The sequence below is a fragment of the Drosophila sechellia genome, chromosome 2L (genome assembly GCF_004382195.2).
Source record: "Drosophila sechellia strain sech25 chromosome 2L, ASM438219v1, whole genome shotgun sequence".
Taxonomy (NCBI): Eukaryota; Metazoa; Arthropoda; class Insecta; order Diptera; family Drosophilidae; genus Drosophila; species Drosophila sechellia.
In genome coordinates this window covers 1744264-1765827 of record NC_045949.1, presented here as the reverse complement: position 1 = coordinate 1765827, position 21564 = coordinate 1744264, and the positions used below count along the sequence as shown (strand labels likewise).

The 21564-nt window shown below is 43.6% G+C and overlaps 4 protein-coding genes across 4 annotated transcripts; 3 read left to right on the top strand and 1 right to left on the bottom strand.

The window, feature by feature from the left end:
* Window positions 1–12755: 12755 nt before the first annotated feature.
* On the top strand, window positions 12756–13557 carry LOC6617407. The gene is made up of 2 exons (XM_002041696.2): window positions 12756–12941; window positions 13207–13557. The coding sequence occupies exons 1-2, from the start codon at window positions 12822–12824 to the stop codon at window positions 13465–13467; spliced, it is 381 nt and encodes a 126-aa protein (XP_002041732.1). The 5' UTR covers window positions 12756–12821; the 3' UTR covers window positions 13468–13557.
* A 1892-nt stretch (window positions 13558–15449) lies between these two features.
* On the top strand, window positions 15450–16997 carry LOC6617406 (putative gustatory receptor 22f). The gene is given in 4 exon segments (XM_032726566.1): window positions 15450–16339; window positions 16674–16764; window positions 16819–16835; window positions 16837–16997. Coding segments are annotated over 4 exon segments (1128 nt in total). The 3' UTR covers window positions 16967–16997.
* Window positions 16998–19304: 2307 nt separating this feature from the next.
* On the bottom strand, window positions 19305–19923 carry LOC6617405. Its single transcript, XM_002041694.2, has one exon. The coding sequence runs from the start codon at window positions 19840–19842 to the stop codon at window positions 19456–19458; it is 387 nt and encodes a 128-aa protein (XP_002041730.1). The 5' UTR covers window positions 19843–19923; the 3' UTR covers window positions 19305–19455.
* A 184-nt stretch (window positions 19924–20107) lies between these two features.
* LOC6617404 (glucose-fructose oxidoreductase domain-containing protein 1) lies at window positions 20108–21539 on the top strand. The gene has a single exon (XM_002041693.2). The coding sequence runs from the start codon at window positions 20200–20202 to the stop codon at window positions 21352–21354; it is 1155 nt and encodes a 384-aa protein (XP_002041729.1). The 5' UTR covers window positions 20108–20199; the 3' UTR covers window positions 21355–21539.
* Window positions 21540–21564: the final 25 nt, after the last annotated feature.

Here is a 21564-nt window from a genome sequence, read left to right as displayed (position 1 = left end):
CAAAAATTGTTTCCATTTACACGATACTTGAGCATCTAGAGAATACGTCTCTTTCACTCCCGTGCTGTCCATCTCTCTCCGTTTCCCTGAGGGTAATTTCTCATCTCTCTGAATGTGAATGCCAGCGGAGAATCTTGAATGTCTCTGTGAGCCAACTTTGCTCATCAGTCCGCGTAATTTCGCGGTGCAAGTTTGAAATTGTCAGTGGTCCAGGAATTATGTGGCTCACTTCCATTTCCTCTGGATCTCCTCCAATAACTTGGGGAATCTCCAAATATGGCAGAGGAACTGCCTCCGGTTGTGGCAATATGCTCAGGTGGATAGGGAGCAGGAACTCAGGGCAGAAGTTTTCAAAGTCGGGCTTCTTTTGAGATACAAGGAAGTTTTTTCATTGGCTTCTCTAGCATTCCATTGACTGTAGTTGGGATAAAAGTTTTTAAATAAACTCAAATGGCAGGCAGGTGTAGACCACATCTTATGGTTCTAAAAGTCCAAGGAAAACCTTTAAGCATTGGTCCGAAACTCATTCCCAAATTGACATCTCTCTCATGTTGTTTTGCTCATAGTTCACATGACTTCGTATTGGCATTTGCATTTGAATGTTTCCATATCCCATATTAATTTCATGTTTATATTTATAAGACGAGTATAAACACCCCCTCCCATCATCTCTGATGACCCACTTCTGCTTGGCCGAGATTTTCATTTACCTCCTTCTCTGTTTACCCCAGTAAATATTGTAAATTATTTTGGCCAAAAGCCAGCAAACTGGATTTGGAATTCAGAAACGAATTAAATTGGCAAGCTCGATGGTTCCTCTTCCTTTTCGCCTTTTCTGAAGGACATTTTCAGCATTTTTCCCTCTTTTAATTTTGTTGAAATGTCGCGTGCATCTCAATTCACCCTCTGTTCTCCTTTCCCTCAGGGAAGAATTGCCATAATAAAGTCGCCTCAGTCTGGAGAAAGGCCTTTCTCATCGGGTGGAAGGCGGTGGAAGGCCTGAGGGGGGCGTGGTCCTGGCATTTCTCATCTCCAATGCAAAATTTGTAGTTCGCCGTTGTCTCGGTGTCGGTCCTTCTATCGCTTTTTCCATTTTTTTGGCTCAAAATGGTTTACGGCTACGTGAGGAGAGAATTTGGAAAAGCTAACATGTGTGTCCCCGTCTCTTTTCCTCCGCCATCCCCATCTCTTTCCCACCCTTGGCATATTGACAGTGGGATTGGAAAATACGCATGCAAAATGCGAAAGCGACACAAAATATTCACTTGGCGAATCGACTTGAGAACATTTTCCATTCTTTTTCTCTCTTCCAGCTCACGATTTTTCCGCTTGTGTTTGTTGACATTTTCCCGACTCCTTTGTTTTCCCAGCGAAGTTAGGGAAATCGGGGGGATGAAAAATCTATGGCATTGGGTCACGTGCGATTTCATCGATGAGGATGATGATGATTGAGGGGATGATGGAGATGATGGGTATACTTGGAATCCGTAAGAATTCGTTGATTGAGATGCCAACTATAAAAGACAATTATTCAAGGCTTAAAGAGGAATTCAGTAGAATTCAGACTACAAACTTCTATTTATTAAATAAACTATTTGTTAAATAAACTGAAAGCCTAAAATATCCCCTTCGTCGTTTTCGCCACACAACGAGACAGGAATTAAAACTGTCATTTCTATTTTCCAAGTTGCCAGTTTCAATTGTCACTGCCTAATGTCACGCCCCTATCCGCATCACCGCCCACATTGTTTGTCCGTATAATTTGTTGATTAAATAGCATAGTCGCGGATTTCGGGGTAATATATCATCAGGGAAAATCGGGGGATTTGGTGGACCAGTGGTTGCTGCACCAGTTCTAAATTATTTACCGATGGCCACAAATGAAATGCCCCTATTCTATTAACCCCCTTCATTCCCCTCTTCAACCATATCATTTCTGATGGTGTTCTGTATTTTCCAATAATTGTTTTCCCAACTGGTTTTATAACGTTTCCATCCCTTCGCTTCCTCTCATTTGATCAACAATTCAGTATTGCAGTTGTTGTTTTCAAAATGGAAACTAATCTATTTTTGCTTGTTTATAAATTACAGAAAGCTCATAAATAACTTTATTAGTTGGAAGTTCAGAAAAATAGTGTTTTTTCTAATTTATTAAATGTATACCATGTGAGTAATGACCTCATTTTCCTTGCAGTTTTGCCAGTTCTGACAATGAATAATTTCATTCACTTTTAGGAACATTTCAGACATTTAGCCACCTATTTTTCAGACTCTCCTTCCTTGGCATTTAACTCTCGACTGCTTCCATTCCATTTAACTTTGTGTCCTTGCAATTACAAATTCATAGACCCAAAAGTTGATTGCTCCACACCCAGAGTTTTCCCACCTGTACACCTGTCCTGCCTTTTTGGCTGCCCATGAATAATTCGAGGTTGTCCGCTGACAAATTGTGTGGCTCGTTAAATTCCGACCACAAAATTCGCAGCGAATTATGCAAATTTCAATGAAACAATGATTCCTAAGATTCGCGAGTATCTCATGGTATCCATGGAACATTACTTCGTGCCATATTTGTTGAAAGATGAGGCAGGCGGGGAAGGACCTTAATTCCGTTTGAATTGTATGCCTGGCTTCCTGTTATCCTCAACTTGGCCCACAATAATAATTTTTAATGATGTGAAAATGTGTTCGCAGGCACTTTCCTATAATTAATGTTAACTTCCTCCCGAGGAACCGCAGGCAGGAACAAGAAGATGAAAAGCTCGAAGGCAGACCGCAAAGAAAATTAAAGTTGAAAAGCCGGTGAAAGGTGAGGAGCGACATGTGTTTGAACCTTTTCCGGAAATGAAAATCCCTCCAGAGGAAGGCCACCTCCTCCATCTAACCATTTTCAAATCTTATTTTCCCACATGTTTTTATTTTCCGATTCCTTGACACCAATTCAATCGGAGTTTCCACTACCATCCAACTTCTTAATTTTCTTTGACATTTTCGCATTTTCTTTCTCCTTTGCTTTTATTTAGAAACAATTTCCGCTGCACTTTCTCCAAAGAAAGCTACTAAGTAGGAAGTGATTGTGAGGGGTAATAAAACCAAGGGAGTGGAAAACTCCAAAGAATAATGTGCATTCATTTGTAGACTCAGGAGAAAATGGTGAGAAGTTTCTATGTCCGCGAACAGAATTTAATGCAATTGAAATAGCAATTTTCCCGGGAAAACTGCTCCGCGGACCTTGAACTTCAGTTGAACCTTGCACTGCCCTGCCATAAATTAGCATCTCTCTGAAGCGCAATTATTTCCCAGCACCAACTCGAAGAGGATCCAATCTGGAGCGCCTCCAGATCCAAGTCCACATCCTTATCCTCTTCCCATTAAGCATCCCCCAAAGAGAAAGAGACCGCAATGCAGTCCGTGTCCGAGTATCGTTTTTATGGCAGCTGGGAGGCGGAAAAGCGGGTGGAAAAACAAGGCAGACTGGGTGATAGGGGGATTGGGTGGGAAAAGCGGAGGGGACGGCGCCTGCACATAGGTAAATTTGTCCAGCAGCGAACTAAATTCCAAACGGAAGTGACACTCTAATTGAGAGCAACGATCCAGCTGGGAGGTGTTTTTGGGTGGTGAAAGGGGTTCGTTCCATAGGGAGGAAGTGGGGAGAGTGCTGGAGACTGTGGAGGAGTGGAGGAGGATATGGTCACTTCATGCGGGCACTGGTAGTAGCACTAAAAAAAGTAAACTCGTTAATTGCTAAGTGCAAAACCATAAAACGGCTGTTGGGAGTAAAAATGGATAGGGGCTCTAAAAAGTGAGAAATATACGAAGAGCAGGAAAACTGTTTAGTTTCTGGATAAGACCAACAAAACAAAGGTAGAATGATTTATATTGCGGGCAATAATATAAAAACTATATAGAAACAGAGACTCATGACATTATAGCAGACATAGTCTCACTATTGGATTTCCTTCTGATTTGCATATCCCGCAAAATCAGGAAGTTCATAGTAAATGTCATCCATCTTTTTCGATGTCGAAGGATGTTCAATGCCAAGCTCACCTTCGCAGGATTCTAGTTCGAGAAATCTGTCCCACCATTTTTCCTGGCCTGTCATTGGTTGTACCCGAATTTTCCACAGAACCTAGAACAAGATGGAAATGTGTTGCATATTTATGAATAATTCAGCAGGAGAGCTCTTCCCACCGGCTTTTGCTATTTGTTTTCTACAAATTGTCAGAATGTTGGCGGGATGACATTGGCACCACGTGTAAACCACCCTTTCCCTGCCTTCCACATACCACAAAGTTTTTCCCCAAATTGGCCTTCGGAATTTATTCATGTGGATGTGGCTGGAGGAAAAGGAAAGTAGGAACAGGGAATAAAGTATCATCATGCAAATCACTCACTTTCATCTTCCACTTTCCGATTTTCCACCTTAAAGCTTTCCCAGTGGTCAGCTCGCAGCTGGAAAAACTTCGCCCGGCGACAGCTGAACAAATGACTTCCATTTCATAATTATCGTGGGAGGTTCCAAGGTCCTCGGGGAAATTGAAAATGAGAACGAGAAGGTCCTTTCGCACAGCTCAACTGTGACATTTTTATTAAATTTCCGCCACTTTTCCCCTCTCAGCGGGATGTGAGTTTGTGGAAGCTTTAATTAAAGAAATAATCAAGGGGAGTTGGTTCCCAGTAATATATCAAAATCTCATTCTGCTCCGATTGAACTTTGGGGTGTGAAGAATGTTGGTTAGAGGGACGAGGAATTGATTAATGAATGGGGAAAGTAGCCAAAAGGTTTCTAAAATATTATTAGAGGGTCAGCTAAGAAAAAAATCAAGAAAAGTACTAATTTTGTTAAAGAACATTTGTTAAATTCTCTGAATTGTAATTATGTTTAATACATGACCTCTCTTTTATTTTCTTCCCACACATCTCACTATGGAATTTGTCCGTCTTTATGATTTGTCTTTGGAGCTTTATGACTCATATAGTGATTTCACTGCGGTTCCAAGTTTATATTAATTTTATGGCAGAGTCTGCTTCCAAGGCTGCCAGAATCAGGATTTCCGTAAGATATCAAAAGAAGGAAGGAAAGGTCGCCTTTGGCCAAATCATTCTCATCCTTAAACTTTGGCTGAATTTTTAAAGAGTTCATCAGCTGAGTGCAATCAGCTCGTTGGAGTTTCTTATTTCCGAGGGAAATAAACCAAACAGAACCACAAGCACAAAGCCAGAAAAAACAGCAAAGAAAGCAAAAGAGAAGAGGAAATTAATTAACAATTGGGGCTATGAAAATGCAATGAAAATGGATGAAAGGCATATTGCAAATGCGTTTTTAGTGGCAACAAAGAAACAAAAAAATACAAATGACTCATAATAAACAGCCAACAGCAATTAAAGAATACTTTATTGGCGACTGAAATACTTTCCAACCAACCCAAGTGCAAGGAAGTGAGGACAGAAGCGTCAGAAAAGGATAACACAAGCTCCCACTGCTTAATTTATGATTTTTTAATAGCAACCACTAACTTGTGGGCGGGTCAAACGGGGCGTGGCAGATTTCGTTGTCCGTTCTTGACGCAATTACGGAATCAGGGAAATTTAATTGCTGCTGCAGTGGAGCGACGAGGAAGGTCCTTGGAGGAGATTGGGTGGTGGTCTCGTCTGCGGCTGTTTACCAGTTGATTATCGTCCTTGTCGGCTGTCTCCGCTGTTTGCCTGCTCCTGTTTGTGACGTGGATAGTTCGTGGTTGTCTTGGTGGATCCTGCGGATTGAAACCCGGCCTTTGTTTGTCAGTTTCCCCTGCACTCAAGCTGCAAACAGAGCTTTAGTTTATTCTTTAGTCGAGCAGTCCTGTTAAAAACTTAAATGATTGTACCTGGTTAATATTCAATATTAGCGGATACTTTTTATGAAATTCGGATAACACTTTTTCACTTAAATCGTAGTAACAGCTACATACATCTCTCACCGTTTACCTCTCATCCGAATCCAATTTGAATGCAAAGCAAACCCGCATGACATTTCATATATGGTATCCTAGTTGGAGGCCTTCGTCCTTTTGTCCATACCAATGTTTGCCACTTTGGTCAGAATGCTGCAGCTGACCAGATGAAATCCCCGAGCACATCTATGCTTTTCCATTTAACCCCCTGCTAATTCCCATAGCCGTGATTTGCAAACACTTTAAATATGCCAGAGAGCGTGGAAACAGGAAACCAGCAGGGATAACAGCTCCCCAAAAATTCCATAGCCCGTATTAGTGAAGGGTAGTCAGGGATTAAGGACTCGCCAGCAGAGAGAATTAAAGGGTGGGAAAGGAGCACTCACACTCATAACAGTTTTAATATTTGCATTTTTGCAGTGAGTGCTGGAATGCCCAAAACCATATATAAGTCCATATCGAAGTGAATGTCGATAAATTATTCATATGTGGAAGTGCAGCAGGAAGCCCGTTGCACTGCCCTTTCATTAACAATACCAGCAGCATCTACCCACGCCCCCATTTCGGCAGTAGGCGCAATATCCTTCCGTTTTCGAGGTTTGCCAATTGGACCGGAAGTGAAATTCCGGGGGGAGAGGACAAGGATATTCGAGAGACGAAAATTGCGGTTGAGCAGCGATTAAGGCGCCTCGAATGCATTGAGTGTTAATTCCACTCTCATAATGGGAGATAATTATTTTGAGGAGGGGGTCAATTAAGAGGATATGTCTGCAGTTTGATTTACCGCCCCTCCTCAACCATCACTCAATATTTGCCTTGGCCTACAATGAAAATGCTCTGCAACTTTATTGCTCCTCGAACGGTTTCCATACCATTTCCCTTCACCACTTGCGCTCGAGGATCTCAATCGGGCAAGCAGGTCAAGTGAAATGCTCTACAAACTTTTCTTTCTCCCAGAACCTTCCGTTTTCCCACTTTTCTTTTCCACACACAACACATCAAACTGGGAACACACAATGGAGCTCTGAGAGGGAGAAAGTGGACCTGGCGACCTGATTTCTGGGCTTCTCCTACTTGGACACGTTCTGATGCAGATGTATGTCTACGATGTCTGAGGATTTATGCCACGCCTACTGCGCCTTCATTTTCACGCTAACCACCACTCTCAATTTTATGCAGAATTTGCCAGCATTGTTTCAATGAAATTTTTTGATAAATGCTGCCAATTAAGTGAAAGCTTGACAGGAAACGGATTTCCCAGGAAACAGGGAAAATGGGAAAGGGAATGGGAGCAGTGGGCTCACATATCGATTCCATTCGGATTCGGACTGCGGATGGTGTTGGTCTGCCATGGGGATTTGGCCTTAAATGCTCCTCATTTATTTTAACACCCAGCAAGAGTCGAAGCCCCAAAGCTCAAACGTAATTCAAGTTCACTGCGAGAAATGCCACTATGTGAATTCAATTTAATAGGAGTTGATATCACATGCTTTTTCTACTGCATACTAAGCACATTTTCTCTCGGTGTACTGAAGGTGTTCTGCTGGATATTTTTCTACTTTGAGCCACCGCCTGGGGCGTAAATATCTGATTAGGCTCCAGCCCACAAAAACAGCTCCCCATATTCCTGTGAAATCTTTTCTTTTCTAGGGAACAAAGGCCACAAAAAAAATGGTGAAAATAATCTTGGGCTACATCTGGAGGAGAAGCGAGGGAAGACAGGAGTCGAATGCTCCCTTTACGATTGAGGACAAGGTTAAGCATTCGGCAGTAAAATGGCAACTTATTGTTTGGAATTGCCCGGAAAACAAAGGGAAGGTGGAAAATTCTTGGGTTTTCCGTTGGGAAAATCATTTGGGAGTGGGAAAACTGATGTTTTCAGGAAATATTGAAAATGTTCGACCAATCACATGGGTCATTCTGTAAGTAACCTGAACAATTAGTTGTCCTATTGATATCTGTGGCTTGATGGAAAGTCTGGAATGTCTGCCTTACTTCCCTTGGTCCCTTGGTTTGTCCCCTATAAATGTATCCATTGACCTGGTCGTGTTTCCAACATCCCTATGAACTGCTGTGGTTGCTGTGGTCATCCTGACACTCCACTTCAGTTGTGCTCACTGTAGTTGTAGTTGTCTGCGTCAGTTATCCTTCGTCCTGGTTTGCAGGTTCTTTGTGTGGCTTTCTAATAACTGATGGAAATAATTTGCTCATTTTATGAAAGCATTTTGCCCATGTGGTTGACACATCAAAAGGAGCTATTTAATGTAGTTAAACGAAGCACAAAACCGAGAAGTTTAATTATAGTCGTCTCTTACATTTCCGGTACGTCATGAATATATAAGATTTCAATTAGACACATCAACTCGTCATGGCCACCACAAATTTCTAAATGCACGTTTAACTAATTTCAATTTTGTTTGTGAAATAAAGAGATTCGGTGGTTGGAAATTGATTTCAAGTCAAGCTATTTTCCTTTGAATGACATTTATTACTTTTTAATGAGCGCTTTTCCTCCAAAATGCCCCACGTGGCTGCCATTAAGTTGGGCCCAGCCCCCAAAAACCTGGCCCACGAGTCTGTAAAACTTGCAGCACTTGCACAAACTTTTCCACAACTTCGAAATGAACTTGACAAAATGGCCAAATCATGATGCTTTTGAGGACATCACTGGCAGGATTACCGCAGCAGTCATAAAGGCAAATGATGGCTAAATAAAAATGGTAAACTACAGTTGCCAACTCATGCAAACGTCTTGTCCTGTCTCCGCTCAAATTACTTTTCCACTTGGGCCTGAGGTCAGTGGTCGCTGCCTGGAGTGTGAGATGGAGCAGCAGATGGAGATGGAGATGGAGCACCAGGATGAGCAAGTGCCTCATGACCGCAGAGTGGGCTCAACGTTGAGCTGTGGCCTCCGGCAACTTGGGCCCAGACCAAAGACAAACTTAAACTTCAGGAAAACTGCTAACATGTTGCGGTTGGCAAAATGTCGCCGGCAGGAAAACTTGGCGAAAATGTCGAGTTGAATGCCTCACTTGCATGCATTTGCTAGCATTCAACACATTTTTGCAAAGCCATTCAAAATTCGTGTCCAACACCAGGACATACAAAAACAGGAAAAGGCTTACAGTTTCAACAAATGAAAAATCTCACAAATTGAACACCAGTGTTAAAACCATACCAATCTAGCATCGAAAGGGAATCCCACACAGTTCGATTTTTACGAATTTTCAATAGCTTATATCCGTATGAATTACAGTCTCTCAACAAAGAATCTTTAAAAATATATACATTCAAAATTGTGTTTCGCTTACTCAGATTTAACTGGACGAGTTATAATAATCCTTTGTGCATACTGAATGCAAACAGGACTAAATTCTTGTTTGTTTTTAAAGCTTTTACTTGCAGACTGGCATTTTTTCGCTGAGGACAAAGTGACGCATAAGCTAAGTCGCTAAATAAATCAGTTTATGCAACTTCAAATGGATTTCGAAATGCAAATCCTTTTGCGAAGTGGCAAGGATTTTCAGGCAGCTTCCTTGTGCGTGTTTATCCTCCAGTTTTTCAGCACTTTCCGAACAATTCGAAGCGCAAAAGAGACCGCGGGGAAAGATTAAGACAATGCTCGATCCACTTCGACGCCTTGAGCCGGAAAAATCTTTTCCCATTTTCCCCATCCGAGTCTTTGACATCTTCACTTGCATGGGAAATGAAAATCCAGCTTTTTGCTAATTGGCGGATAGACAAACTTGAGTTTCCCCAATGAGATTAGACGGGTTCGGAGTTATAAGTTGCTTTTAAGTTTCTGCAACTTTTCGAAGGAACTCTGAGCGCTTTCAAGCAGTTTTCATTTTTTATAAAGCATAAAATGTTCATAAATAAGTTTGAGTGGGTGGCAGACGTTTGAGAAAAAGCGCTGAACGAAATTAAAGCTGTGAAAACTACTCCAACATAAATGGGGCATTTCAAACAAAGTTAGCATTGTCTAAAAAATTGCCCGAAATGCAGCCAAAAAAAAGTGGTTTACGTATTCTTTATTCAACCTATAACAATGAAAGTTGCGATAACAAATCAAATCGTATTATGAAAATGCATTTCAACCACAAGGACCTCTAGTCTGACAGAGCCGTTCGACGGCATTTCCCCCCCAGAAGGATGTCACAATCTGTTTTTATACCCATCGCTGAAAACCTCCGAGGATACGTCGATATTTCCCCAACCTCCACATGCACAGCGAATTGCATCGCGTGACTGGCTCATCCCTCTGTCTAAGTCTAAGCAACTAATCCAATAAGTTCCAGTGGCACTATCCTAATGAGCCATTCTATTTGCTTAGCTCCCGGTTGACTCCAAGCCGCCTGGTAGTTACATCGGCGGAGGATCCAAGGCATCCACATCCTGTTGCTGGAGGATGAACTTTTCTACGCCGCCTTCCGACGGAGGCAAAAGTTACATTTAATGAACCATCAGGACACACCACTCCGGGCATCCTGCGGAGGGGTTAGGTGGTGGGGGGAGGCGTAGATGGGGGGTAGACAATTCCCAGAAGTTAACTTGCAATTTTGCATGTCGCGCAATTAGGCAAAAGTTAAATTGCTTGTCATAAATGTAAAATTTGCAACACAAAAATTGACTTAAGTGAGTGAAGGAGCTCAGGAGCTGCAGCCTCGGCTCGAAATAAATTTAAGCAGCTTTTGAATTTAAATTGCACTCATAAGCGTCGTAACTCCTTGGGCTGTAAAAGCGCTGAGCCACGCTCCCGGCGCCACCCACCGCCACCGCCCATAAAGATTATGAAAAGTCGTTAAAGGCCAAAAATATGAATGCGATAGTCATAGTCTGAGCTGGTACGAAAATGGCTCAAATAAAATAAAACAGCAGACTCATGCAGAAAAGTCAGCGCCGCCAACATTTTGTGACATTTTCCGCTGTCAGCACGCGGAAAACTCTGAAGTGATTTTGGGCAGGGCGGAGGGGGGTTCAATGGGTGCCACACTCGAAACAATCGGGTGTAGTAAAGCAGCTTTAACTTGAATACAAAGGTTTACGATCGAGTCCGTTTGTTAAATATATGCTAAATGGACTTAATGGATTATAGTATGTTGATATGCAGGACTTAAGTATAATTGATTGAATTGGATTTTCATCCTTTCCTTGGTTTCGTTTTAAGTGTCCTTGTGGTAGTTACTAAGCGGCGGAGGAAGGCTCAAGAATGCGCCGCCAGCTCAACATTTTGTCATATTTCGCTGCTTAGCCGCCCGAAGAAGCTGGCTTCATTATGGAACAGCTTGAATATCCCAACAGCCTGCATAAAGTATGAAATTAAAATGCTGGCCAAAATGGTAAAAAACGAGTGGCAGGCAGCAAAAGTTGCAAAATCGTCGACAAAAGCGGAAAATGCAAACCAGCGGAGAGCAACCAGTTTTGTTGACTTGTTGGTGGCTTTGGTTTGTTGCGTGTTTTAGTGTGTTTGTGGGTTCAGAGCTGAAGGTGGGGGGTAATGGGTCCCGGGGGGTGGGGTGGTTGGAGGTTGAGGGGTAATAGTTGACTCGGGTCACACCTGTGTCAGTGTGTTGGTGTTGTGCCAAAGTTGGAACTTAATGTGTACAGCTTGTCCGGGCATTTTGTAGCCCCAAAGTCATGGTTAGTTGAACTTTTCATTGTTCCCATGAACAGTGGCAGCAACTTTTGCAAAATGTGCAAAAAGGAATATTTAATAAGCTACAAATAATGGTATTTGAAGAACAGATCTTGCCCCGAAAGGAAGCAAGAACTGTATACAATACCTATCTGTTCCTTTTCATTTCTTGCTTGCTAGTTGGGCTCAAGGATATAGAGAAATTTCTTAAGTTAACTTAAACTTAAAGCATGAAACCATGCAAGCTTAAGCCCCAGAAGGGAATTCTTTACTCCCATGTCCTCTTTTTTGCCACCGCAATTCAAGCTGACTTCTCCGACTTGCAGGACATGCTGGTCTTGTTTCATTGTGACAAATAAACTTACGCACCGAAAATGGCAGGAAAACCAGGCAGGCGGCAACAAAATGCCAAGAGGTGCAAAATAAAATAAGGAGAAACATCAACCAACTTGGTCAGGCTGTAAAAACGGGTCGCATATCAGCTGGTTTACAGCATTTGTTTATTTATGATGTTGCTGGGGGGTGTGGGGTGGGGGGAGAACGTACCACTCCGTGCAGCACTCAAATTAAAGGACCCGCAAAAAATGTGATTTCGAAACAACATTCCCCGGCTGACAGGAAAGGCTTTCACCTGCAATTCACCCGACTGCACTTGCCATAAAGCGAAAATTTCATTAGGCCTACCCGAAAATGGCAAAATGGTAAAATTGCAAAAAATGGCAGTCCCTCACGACGATTAGGGTTGCCGCCCTTCGCATTTTTTACAGAACTTGCTGGCCGAGTATTTGGCCGTAAATTCCAAACCATTTCCATTTTGCACAAAACGTGACTGAGTTTTCCCAACCGCGCCCCAACTGCCATATCCCCGCCCACTAGCTTCCGTTTTTCGGTATCCTCCGGCAGGGGAAACTGTAAATAAATTTTATTTTTAGGTCCGCCAGCAAAGTGCATAGAAAGGTTCACAGTCCGCAGTCCGGATTCCCGCATAGAAGCCTTAAAAACGGAACTTTATCTGCATTTAGTACGTAAATAATCGAGGGCCTCGGTCCGAGGATTTCGGCAGGTGAAAAGGCTTTTAGCTGCAGTAGGGATGAGTGGGCAGTGCTAATTTGTTTTGGATTGATCGCCATGCATTTTGCATGAATGAGCTGGGAGCCCTGGTTAATCGAAATCTCTCAGCAGGCCATGGATTTTATCATCGATAGTTAAACCTGCTGGAAAATTGGTGAAAAGAATCAGTCCGTAGCAAAATGGATAAATTTTTAGGTATCATTTACAATGACTATCCCATGGAGAGCGAGGACGATTTCAATAGGCGCGGGAGGGATCTGGAGAATATATTTTCCAACCGCAGCCCAAGGAAAAATCAGGTGAGTGAAGTTCTCGGGTATTCAATTTTCCCAACAAATTACCAAGTCACAATTAAGTGCATAGTGCATGTTTCAATCACTTTTTGCTAACCAAAAGCACTTATGCTGATTTATACATACATACATATGCACATACTAATGTGCATGTTTATAAATATTCCATTATCCGCTTTGTTTGTTTTTTCTGACAAATAACTGCGCAGCTATGAATATTTATATCCTGCTAATTAAATAATATTTGTACTCTATATGTATCATCTTACAGGAACGAAAATTAGAATCCAAGCGTCCCATACTAAACGCATCGAACTACGATCAGATATTCGGAGCATCTTCGGGAACAGATGGCATGGACTTCGAGGACTTTCCCGACCTCAACCAACCGCTGCCAAACATTTCCATTTGCGAGCAACTGCGTCTGACTTCCGTGAACCGCGGGATAATCGCGGCCATTCAGCGAAATCACCAAAAGCGACTCGAAGACCTTTGGCACTCGGAACTAATTGAAAAACTAGCGCAAGAGTAAAAGCAATTCCAGTTAGAGAAAGGAGTCACTTTTGGGTTTTCCTTAAGAGATTTTTCACAAAAAAAAGAATAAAATATTAATCAAAACATATTGGTAAAGCCCTCATTCCTCTGTAAGTTGTTACCAAAACTAGCGTTGTTAACAAGTGAGTGCGAGGCGTAATTGCAATTTGCGCAGTGTCATTTGGATAATTAAGTGAGTTTTAACTTGTGCACACACACAATTTGCTCATGTGACACACTTGATGGCAATGGCAATGGGGCACTTTAAATGCAAAACTCACAGTTTGCCAGTCGAGCCTGTTGAAATCATTTAACGAGCTTGCCAAATTGCCTTATGGAAAATGTTGGAGAAATGGGCGAAGTGCGTTTCCGCAGTCGAAAGTCAGGACGTCCAGTTTGTGTCAGGATGCATTGATTTATGTCCTGCGGACGTCGAGAGCGGAGCAAAATGACATGAATCTTCATTTGCGAATTGCATTTTATATGACTGCTCTGTCTGAGATTCAGTCAAGTATTTGTGCGCACATAAGCACGCTTACACTCGCGGTGCAAATAATAGTAACTGCGGGTGGGAAATGTTAGAAAATATCCAAAATATTCTAAATAAATATAAATATACTTGTAGTGGCATGTATTTGTGATAGCACTTCTAATGTACCATTTCTTACATTTTTAAGGAGCTATGAGTATAAATCTCAACTGCGAGTGTGCTTCGACTAGCATACATATGTTGCAATTAGTTCATCGCCTCCTGACTCTTCACTCAGCTCCACAAAATGCGTCCCGATCCCACCTTCAGGCTCAATTAGGGCAAGTGACCAGCTTTGTGCTCGGATTTATTTATACAAATGTGTATGCAAATGCGTGTATTTGTGGGCCAGTTGGTTGGATCCTTGCTAATGGAATTCCCTCAGACAATCCGGCATTCATTGGACTGCAAAATTTCTTGTTTTGATATGTTTGTGGGCCTGGGCAAATGGAATTTTCCAGTTGCCAGCAGAAAGCACTTCATTTTGGACTACACTCCCATCTTGTCCACACTCTTAAGTATTTGAGGAAGTTATCTTCTGGAAAGTTGATTTCTTCAAACTACAATCAAGCTTCTGGATTGGGCATCGTTTATTTTACCACACAAAATTATAATAAAAACAAATGCCAGATTTTGGGAAGGTTAAGCTGGGAGGCCTTGCAGAAATTTCCTTGCAGTTAACTACGAAGGTAACGACTTCATAACTTCCTGTTATTTGCTTAATGAAATTCCCCCGTCAGCAGAGCAGCCTGTGCCCCCCATCCGCCGTCCTCATCCTAGGCTGAGCTTCAGCTTATTGAAATGCTGAGCTTCAGGGACCTCGACCAACCAACCAACCAACCAACCACCCACTCCTTAAAGCCTTCTAACCCCAATCCTCAACCCGCCCCAGGCCCACTTAAGTCAGCCCCTTTTCAGCTACAACAATGCAAATATTATTCCTTGACACCAGCTGGAGAAGAGGCGACTTCGCCAGCTGCTGTCGCAGGAGATCCTTCGTTATGTGCTATGTGCTTATATATCTATATATAGCTGGGTTGGCTTGGAGACCCTCGGCATTTCCATTCCATGGCTAATAACTTGTTGCTCAACCAGAAATCCCCGATGCCTGCCATAAAGCACTTAATCAAGTTAATAAAAATTGATGGCTGGCACGCAAACAATTTGTTTTTTGATTGCCAGCGGAGGGACGAGGAGGGAAATCCTTAGCTAGTTGGATTTTATGAAATGTGTCAATTTAAAATACGCGACGAGTATATTTAATTGATGGAAGTTTTTGGGTAACACCAAGTGTCGGGATGAGTCATGAGCTGAGTCACTTAGTTTATTGAACTTAACTTTAATGGAGATAAGCATGGATGATTTTAATTACACTAATTGAATGTGAAAGATTGATTAACTTCAGTGCCTTCCATTGTTGACATTAGTTTTACCCAGCGCTTTAGAGGGAAATGTTCCAACCTCGTCGTGGTTTCAATTGCCATTTGGCATGGTTCATGCTGCAGACGACCCTCTACGCATCCTGGCTACTGGGACTGTTCCCCTTCACTTTCGATTCCCGGAGAAAGCAGTTGAAACGCTCCCGATGGCTTCTACTCTACGGATTCGTTCTTAACCATTCTCTGACCATGTGCCTAGCCTTGAGTAGCCACCTGGCGTCTAAGCAGCGAAGGAAATATAATGCATTCGAGCGCAATCCGCTGTTGGAGAAAATATATCTGCAGTTCGAGGTTACTGCATTCTTCACTATAAGCGTACTACTGCTCATGAATGTTTGGAAAAGCAACACGGTTCGGGAAATTGCCAATGAACTACTCACCCTAGAAGGCCAGGTAAAAGACCTTCTCTCTCCGAAGAATTGTCCCAACTTAAACTGTTTCGTGATCAAAAAACATGTGGCTGTAATAGGTCAGCTCATGATTTCAATTTACTTCTGTCTACGCCAAGAAAATTCGTACCCGAAGATCCTTAAGATCCTTTGCTGCCTGCCATCGGTGGGCTCGCAACTGATTATAATGCACTTTCATACCGAAATCATTTTGGTCTACCGCTACGTGTGGCTGGTCAATGAAACTCTCGAAGAGTCCAACCATCTGAGCTCCTCAAGAATTCGCGCACTCGCATCCTTGTACGATCTCCTGCTGAAGCTGAGTGAATTGGTGGTTGCGAACAACGATTTGCAGCTGATCCTTATGCTAACTATCTATTTAATCGGAAACACTGTGCAAATCTTTTTCCTCATCGTGCTCGGAGTGAGCATGAACATGCGGTATATTTACTTAGTGGCTTCCCCTCAATTGATCCTGAATATTTGGGATTTCTGGCTGAATATCGTGGTGTGCGATAGTCATGTATACCCTTACATACCCTCTTATTAGATTAAGTTATGTTAGAATACACATGGCGCTAAGCTTTTTGTCTGAGCTTAGCTTTATTTTTAGGCAGTAGATAAGAAGACCTCGATCTGTACACATCATTGAATAAACCCTCAATTTGTTAAGCGAAACCTTTCGTTTTGTTTTAACCCCTCTTTAATCGACAAAGAAGTCGATGGGTGCTTAACTGAGGAGTTCAACCTTCAACCTACAGACGACAACGAAGTCGTTTCTGGAGGCAACGATCTTTTGGACACAACGGTCTCTGCTCGGAAGGCCCTATCAACCTTCCACATAACTCGATCTCGCCGGAAAGTGTGGAGATCAGACCTCAAAGGTCCTGAAACTGTTCACTGATCTGGAGCACGACGATGAGGATTTGGAGAAAAGTGTGAGTATATAGAAACAAAGTTGCAATGAACTTAATATATCCTTTTTCCGACAGTTGAATGAATTTGCATGGCACCCACCGCAAGTTTCGGTTTCAGCTGTGTGGTCTCTTTTCCATTAACTACAACATGGGCTTTCAAATGATCATCACCAGTTTTCTTTACCTGGTTTACCTGGTTCAATTCGACTTAATGAACTTGTAAAGTTGTCTTTGCAGCGACAAATAAAATGTTTAGGATAAGCTAAAAGTCTTTAACTATTGCCGAACAATTCCCCCTTAAATTCGAGAGTAGTGTGTGACATTATTATTTTCCTGCCAGGAGCGTGACATCCGCGACATATACTTTCCCCGATTCGTGAGTGATACGTGATTGGAAATAATTTAAGATGCTGCGATAAAGCAATTTGCGCAAATTTAAGATGAAAGAGGCGACGGACGGGACACAGCCACAGCCAAACACACATAAAATGGAAGCATTTTCACAACTGTCATTGAAATGTCAACATAAATCTACTGACATCCAGTGCCAGGTCCTCTTCGTCCTGTTCGTCCTGCGCTCCTTTCGCCATTTCTCCGCTTCCCCACTTCTCCGCCGCCTCTTTCCCAGCGACTTTTGCGCGCTGCGTGACGTAAATGCTGATGAATATTTCTCATCTGTTGGCTGCGGTTCTCCAGCTGAAGTGGGGCGCGTTGGAGGAGGAGGGGCTGCCTGGTGATGCGGAGACTTCCCTGCAGTTGGGATGGTGTTCTGCCTTCCAGCTCATCGCAACACAGAGAAAATAAACTAATAAAGGAATATATCTATTGCAAATAATTAGTTGATTTTCAGCCTACATATGTTGTATCTATAGCATACCATGATTTCAATCTAGTTCGGTTAATTTACTTTTATATTTTCAGGATTTTCTCCAAGTGTAGTATCATAGCTGAGCAAGAGGACGCTCTGTGACTCCCAACAGCGAAATGGGCTTGTCAGTTTTGATGAACTATCTTTGGCTGCCCTGCGCTCGTCCTGTTTCGCTGCTAATGCTAATGCCTCTGACAGAGATCTATGTGCGGTCTGATTCATTCGAGTCCCAGTACCAGTCCCAGTACCAATCCCAACGCAATCCTAGTCCCAGTCTCAGTCGCAGACTCAGTTTCCGCCGGCGTGCAGACCTCAAGATGAGGTCACGTAGAGCTGCGTCGACGGCCGCTTGTTTGGCTTATTAAATGCTCAGTTGTCCTTCCTCCAAATGCAGGCATTTCGGGCTCGGGCTTGTGCTCGTCCTGCCCCTGCATTTAGTATTAATCTGGCTTAAATGTGATTAATGTCTGGTCTGCGGAAAGGTTACCGCCACATGCTACATGCCCCGCGCCCCAGGAGTCCTGCGGTCTGACAAAGTCTGGATAAACTAAGCCCGGATCAGCAAGTGTAATCAATATTGCCATTAACATTCAGAATTCAATTAGAAGCTGTGTCCGTCCGGCCTTGGGGCATTCCTAAGATGGCTCTGATAAATTTTAATTGGTTTAGAGAAAGCTAGTTTGCGGCTGCTACTTAGAGCCATTAAGCTTTTATGTGGCACAGCATAGTGGAAGTTTAATTGGAGTTATTCGACAGATCAAACTGGTGTGCGATGTTAATTTACGATTAACAGGTGATGTATAACAACTACCTTTAACACCTGCCCCTTCCGACACAATAGCAGTCTCAAGAGCTAGTCGACCGCCTTGGGTGTGGGTTTTACTTTCGGGGGCATCCCCTGCGATTGCACCTTTGATGGCGCCATAACTTGTGGCAATATCTGGTGCCCCGAGGTCGAAAGCAGCAGCATTCATTAGCTGTTTGCGGGGCCGCTGGGTTTGCTTTAAATTTAATTGTTTGCCCGCTGCCGCTGTGCACTTTGTGGTTTAATTAAGACGGGATTGGGGGCGTATATGGCATATGGTACATGGATGTGGGTGGGGCAGACAGACGGCAGCTGCCTTAAACCAAATTACACTAATTGGGTTACCATATGACAGGGCAATGCGTCGACTGTGACATTTGTTTGCCATGGCTTGCCAATGCTTGCATTATGTCCGCCCGCCCACATCCTTCGCCCGCACAAACACAGCCCCCCACACGAATGTGTGGTGTGCACTGAGAAAAATGCCTACTCAGTACGCGAATTCTTCAGAAAAGCTACCTTCCAAATTTAATGACAAACTGGAGTCTCTAAGCCCGTGATGTTGATAGTTATTCCAGAGTCGGAACCCCCATTTGTGCCCAGTGCATCATAAGCCCAGTCGTCAGTAAGTCCTTCACTCCACCGGCGTTTGCACTCGCAGTTGCCAGCTTGTAATAAGCTGCAGAATCATTTTCCGCATGCCGGCTGCTTTGACAGCTGCAATACCGCACATGGCTCATAGGGTCGAAAAGCTGGCCACATGTGGTGGAATAGGGGAAAAAGGGGATAACGGGCAAAGGACATGGGGAGTTGGTTGGCGGCGTGGACCGCACTCCAAATGGAAGCCAAAGGACTCTGGCTTAGTTAATTGAGTGGACAGCAAGGAGGTCTTTAAACTGGGATTTCATTTCACTAGCAAGGGTAAGGAGATAAGCATTGTAGACTATGTTGGCCTAGTCTCACAGGTTCATTTGATTCTAAGCAACGAAAAAAGAAAGTTTTACTTTGTGTTAGTTCAAAAAACTAGTGTTAAAAACTCCTAGGCTTCGACAGCGGGCTCCATGGACAAAGACCTGCTGCTCACACTCCCGGCGGGGGTCATGATTTCCTCCAGCATTTGGTTGAGCGACTCGGAGCCCAGGGCGTACTCCTGCTTGTTGGCACTCCGGTTGTGCATGGCGTCCAAGTAGACGCCACTCGCGCTGCGTTCGCTGCTCAGAATGTGCTGCATGACATTGTTGATCTGTTCGGAGCCCAGGATCTTCGGTTGCTCGGTGGCCAGTCCGTCGATGGCAGCAGTTTCCAACTGGCTAGAAATTTTGGCGGGCGACTCCTCCTCGTTGACAGTTTTTAGAAAACGAATCGCCTGTGCGGAGGCCAAGGCTCCGGCCGTAAAAGAGGTCAGCCACTGAGCAATCGAAATCATTTGAAATTAGATATTTTTTTATGATTCGAAAGCGAATTTAGATCATGCTTTGTAAGATTGAAAAGATTGCTATGAATTCAGTTTAAATACATAAAGGGGATATAAATTAGTAATTGACTCAATAGCCACCACTGAATTACACACCTAACTTTTATGTTTAATATTTTTCTTAAAAGCTTTAAATATTTTGAATACATTTAGCTAGAAAACAGCTGGCAGTCATTTATCGATATATCGCTGCGATAGCCACAGCTGTTCACGCCCGCAGTTTGATCGATGTGGCAGCCCTGGTCGGCCACCAAAAAATAAACATTGGAATTTTCCCTTAACTTTATAGAGTTTTACCCAATTTGAGCGATGCTGCCGGGCGTTGGAGTGTTCGGAACGGGAGAGATAGCCAATGTGCTGGTGCCACTGCTGCGGGAGAAAGGATTCGAGGTGCGGGCCATTTGGGGCAGGACCCTGAAAGAGGCGAAAGAGATTGCCACCACCCAGAATGTCCAATTCCATACGAACGTAATCGACGATGTCCTGCTGCGGAAGGATGTGGACCTGGTGTTCATCGTCTGCCAACCCTTTCTGCACGCGGAGATCTCGGTGAAGGCCTTGGGCATCGGAAAGCATGTGGTGTGCGACAAGCCAGCAGGATTGCACCAGCAGGACGCACTCAAAATGGTGCGTGCTTCTCAGTACTATCCCACTTTGATTTCCCTGGTCAACCACCCGCTGAGGTTCCTGCCCGCCTTCACCCACATGCGGCGCTGTTTGCAGGAGGAGCTGATTGGCTCCATTGGCGACGTGGTACTCATGGATGTGCGCGTTCAGATGGGAACGCTCTTCCCCGAGAAGTACAACTGGATGTGCGATGCCCAAATGGGCGGCGGTGCCCTGAATCTCGTGGGATCCGTGGTGGACTTGGTCACCTTTCTGCTGCAACAGCAGGCAATAAGAGTGCATGGAGTCCTCCGATCCTACACCAAAACCACCCCGGCCATTAATGGCATTCGACAAATTACGGCTCCGGACTTCTGCAACTTCCAAATGGAACTGGCCAGTGGAACTCTGGTCACAGTAGCCCTACACAGTCACACTGTGCCTGCAAAAGCCTTCTCGCAGGAAGTGCTCATCTATGGCAGCAAAGGACACCTGGTGGTCCGCGGCGGCGACCTATTTGTCCTCAAGGAGGGCCAACCCAAGGAGGAAGCTGTCTACGTGGATGTCCAGGATCTGCACTTCGCCACCAATAACTCATTGCTACCACGACCCTATATCAAAGGACTCTGCAAGATGGTGGGTGCTCTGAAGGAAGCTTTCGGCAGCAAGGAATCCTCCTGGGTTAAGGCCCCAGTTTCCACAGCGGCCACCTTCGAGGACGGCCTCTACGTTCAGGCTGTGGTGGAGGCCATCCGGAAATCCAACGAGACCAGGCAGTGGCAAAGGGTTCAGCTGTCCACCGACAGCCCCCTGAATCACGACCAGATAATTCGATATGCACGCATGTCCACAATGTGAGGGAGTCGGTATTACATAGGTGCAATATATGAATGATTCCACTATATATTTTTTATATAATGTACGTGTTTAGTCTTTAAGGGTTTAAAAGATTCAGGCTTTCCAGCCCGCGTCATCTCCATCAATGTATTTAACTTATTTGTACGGCATCAGCATTTTGCAACTAATAAAATTGATTTGTTAGACATGAGACTTTATATTTCTATTAGC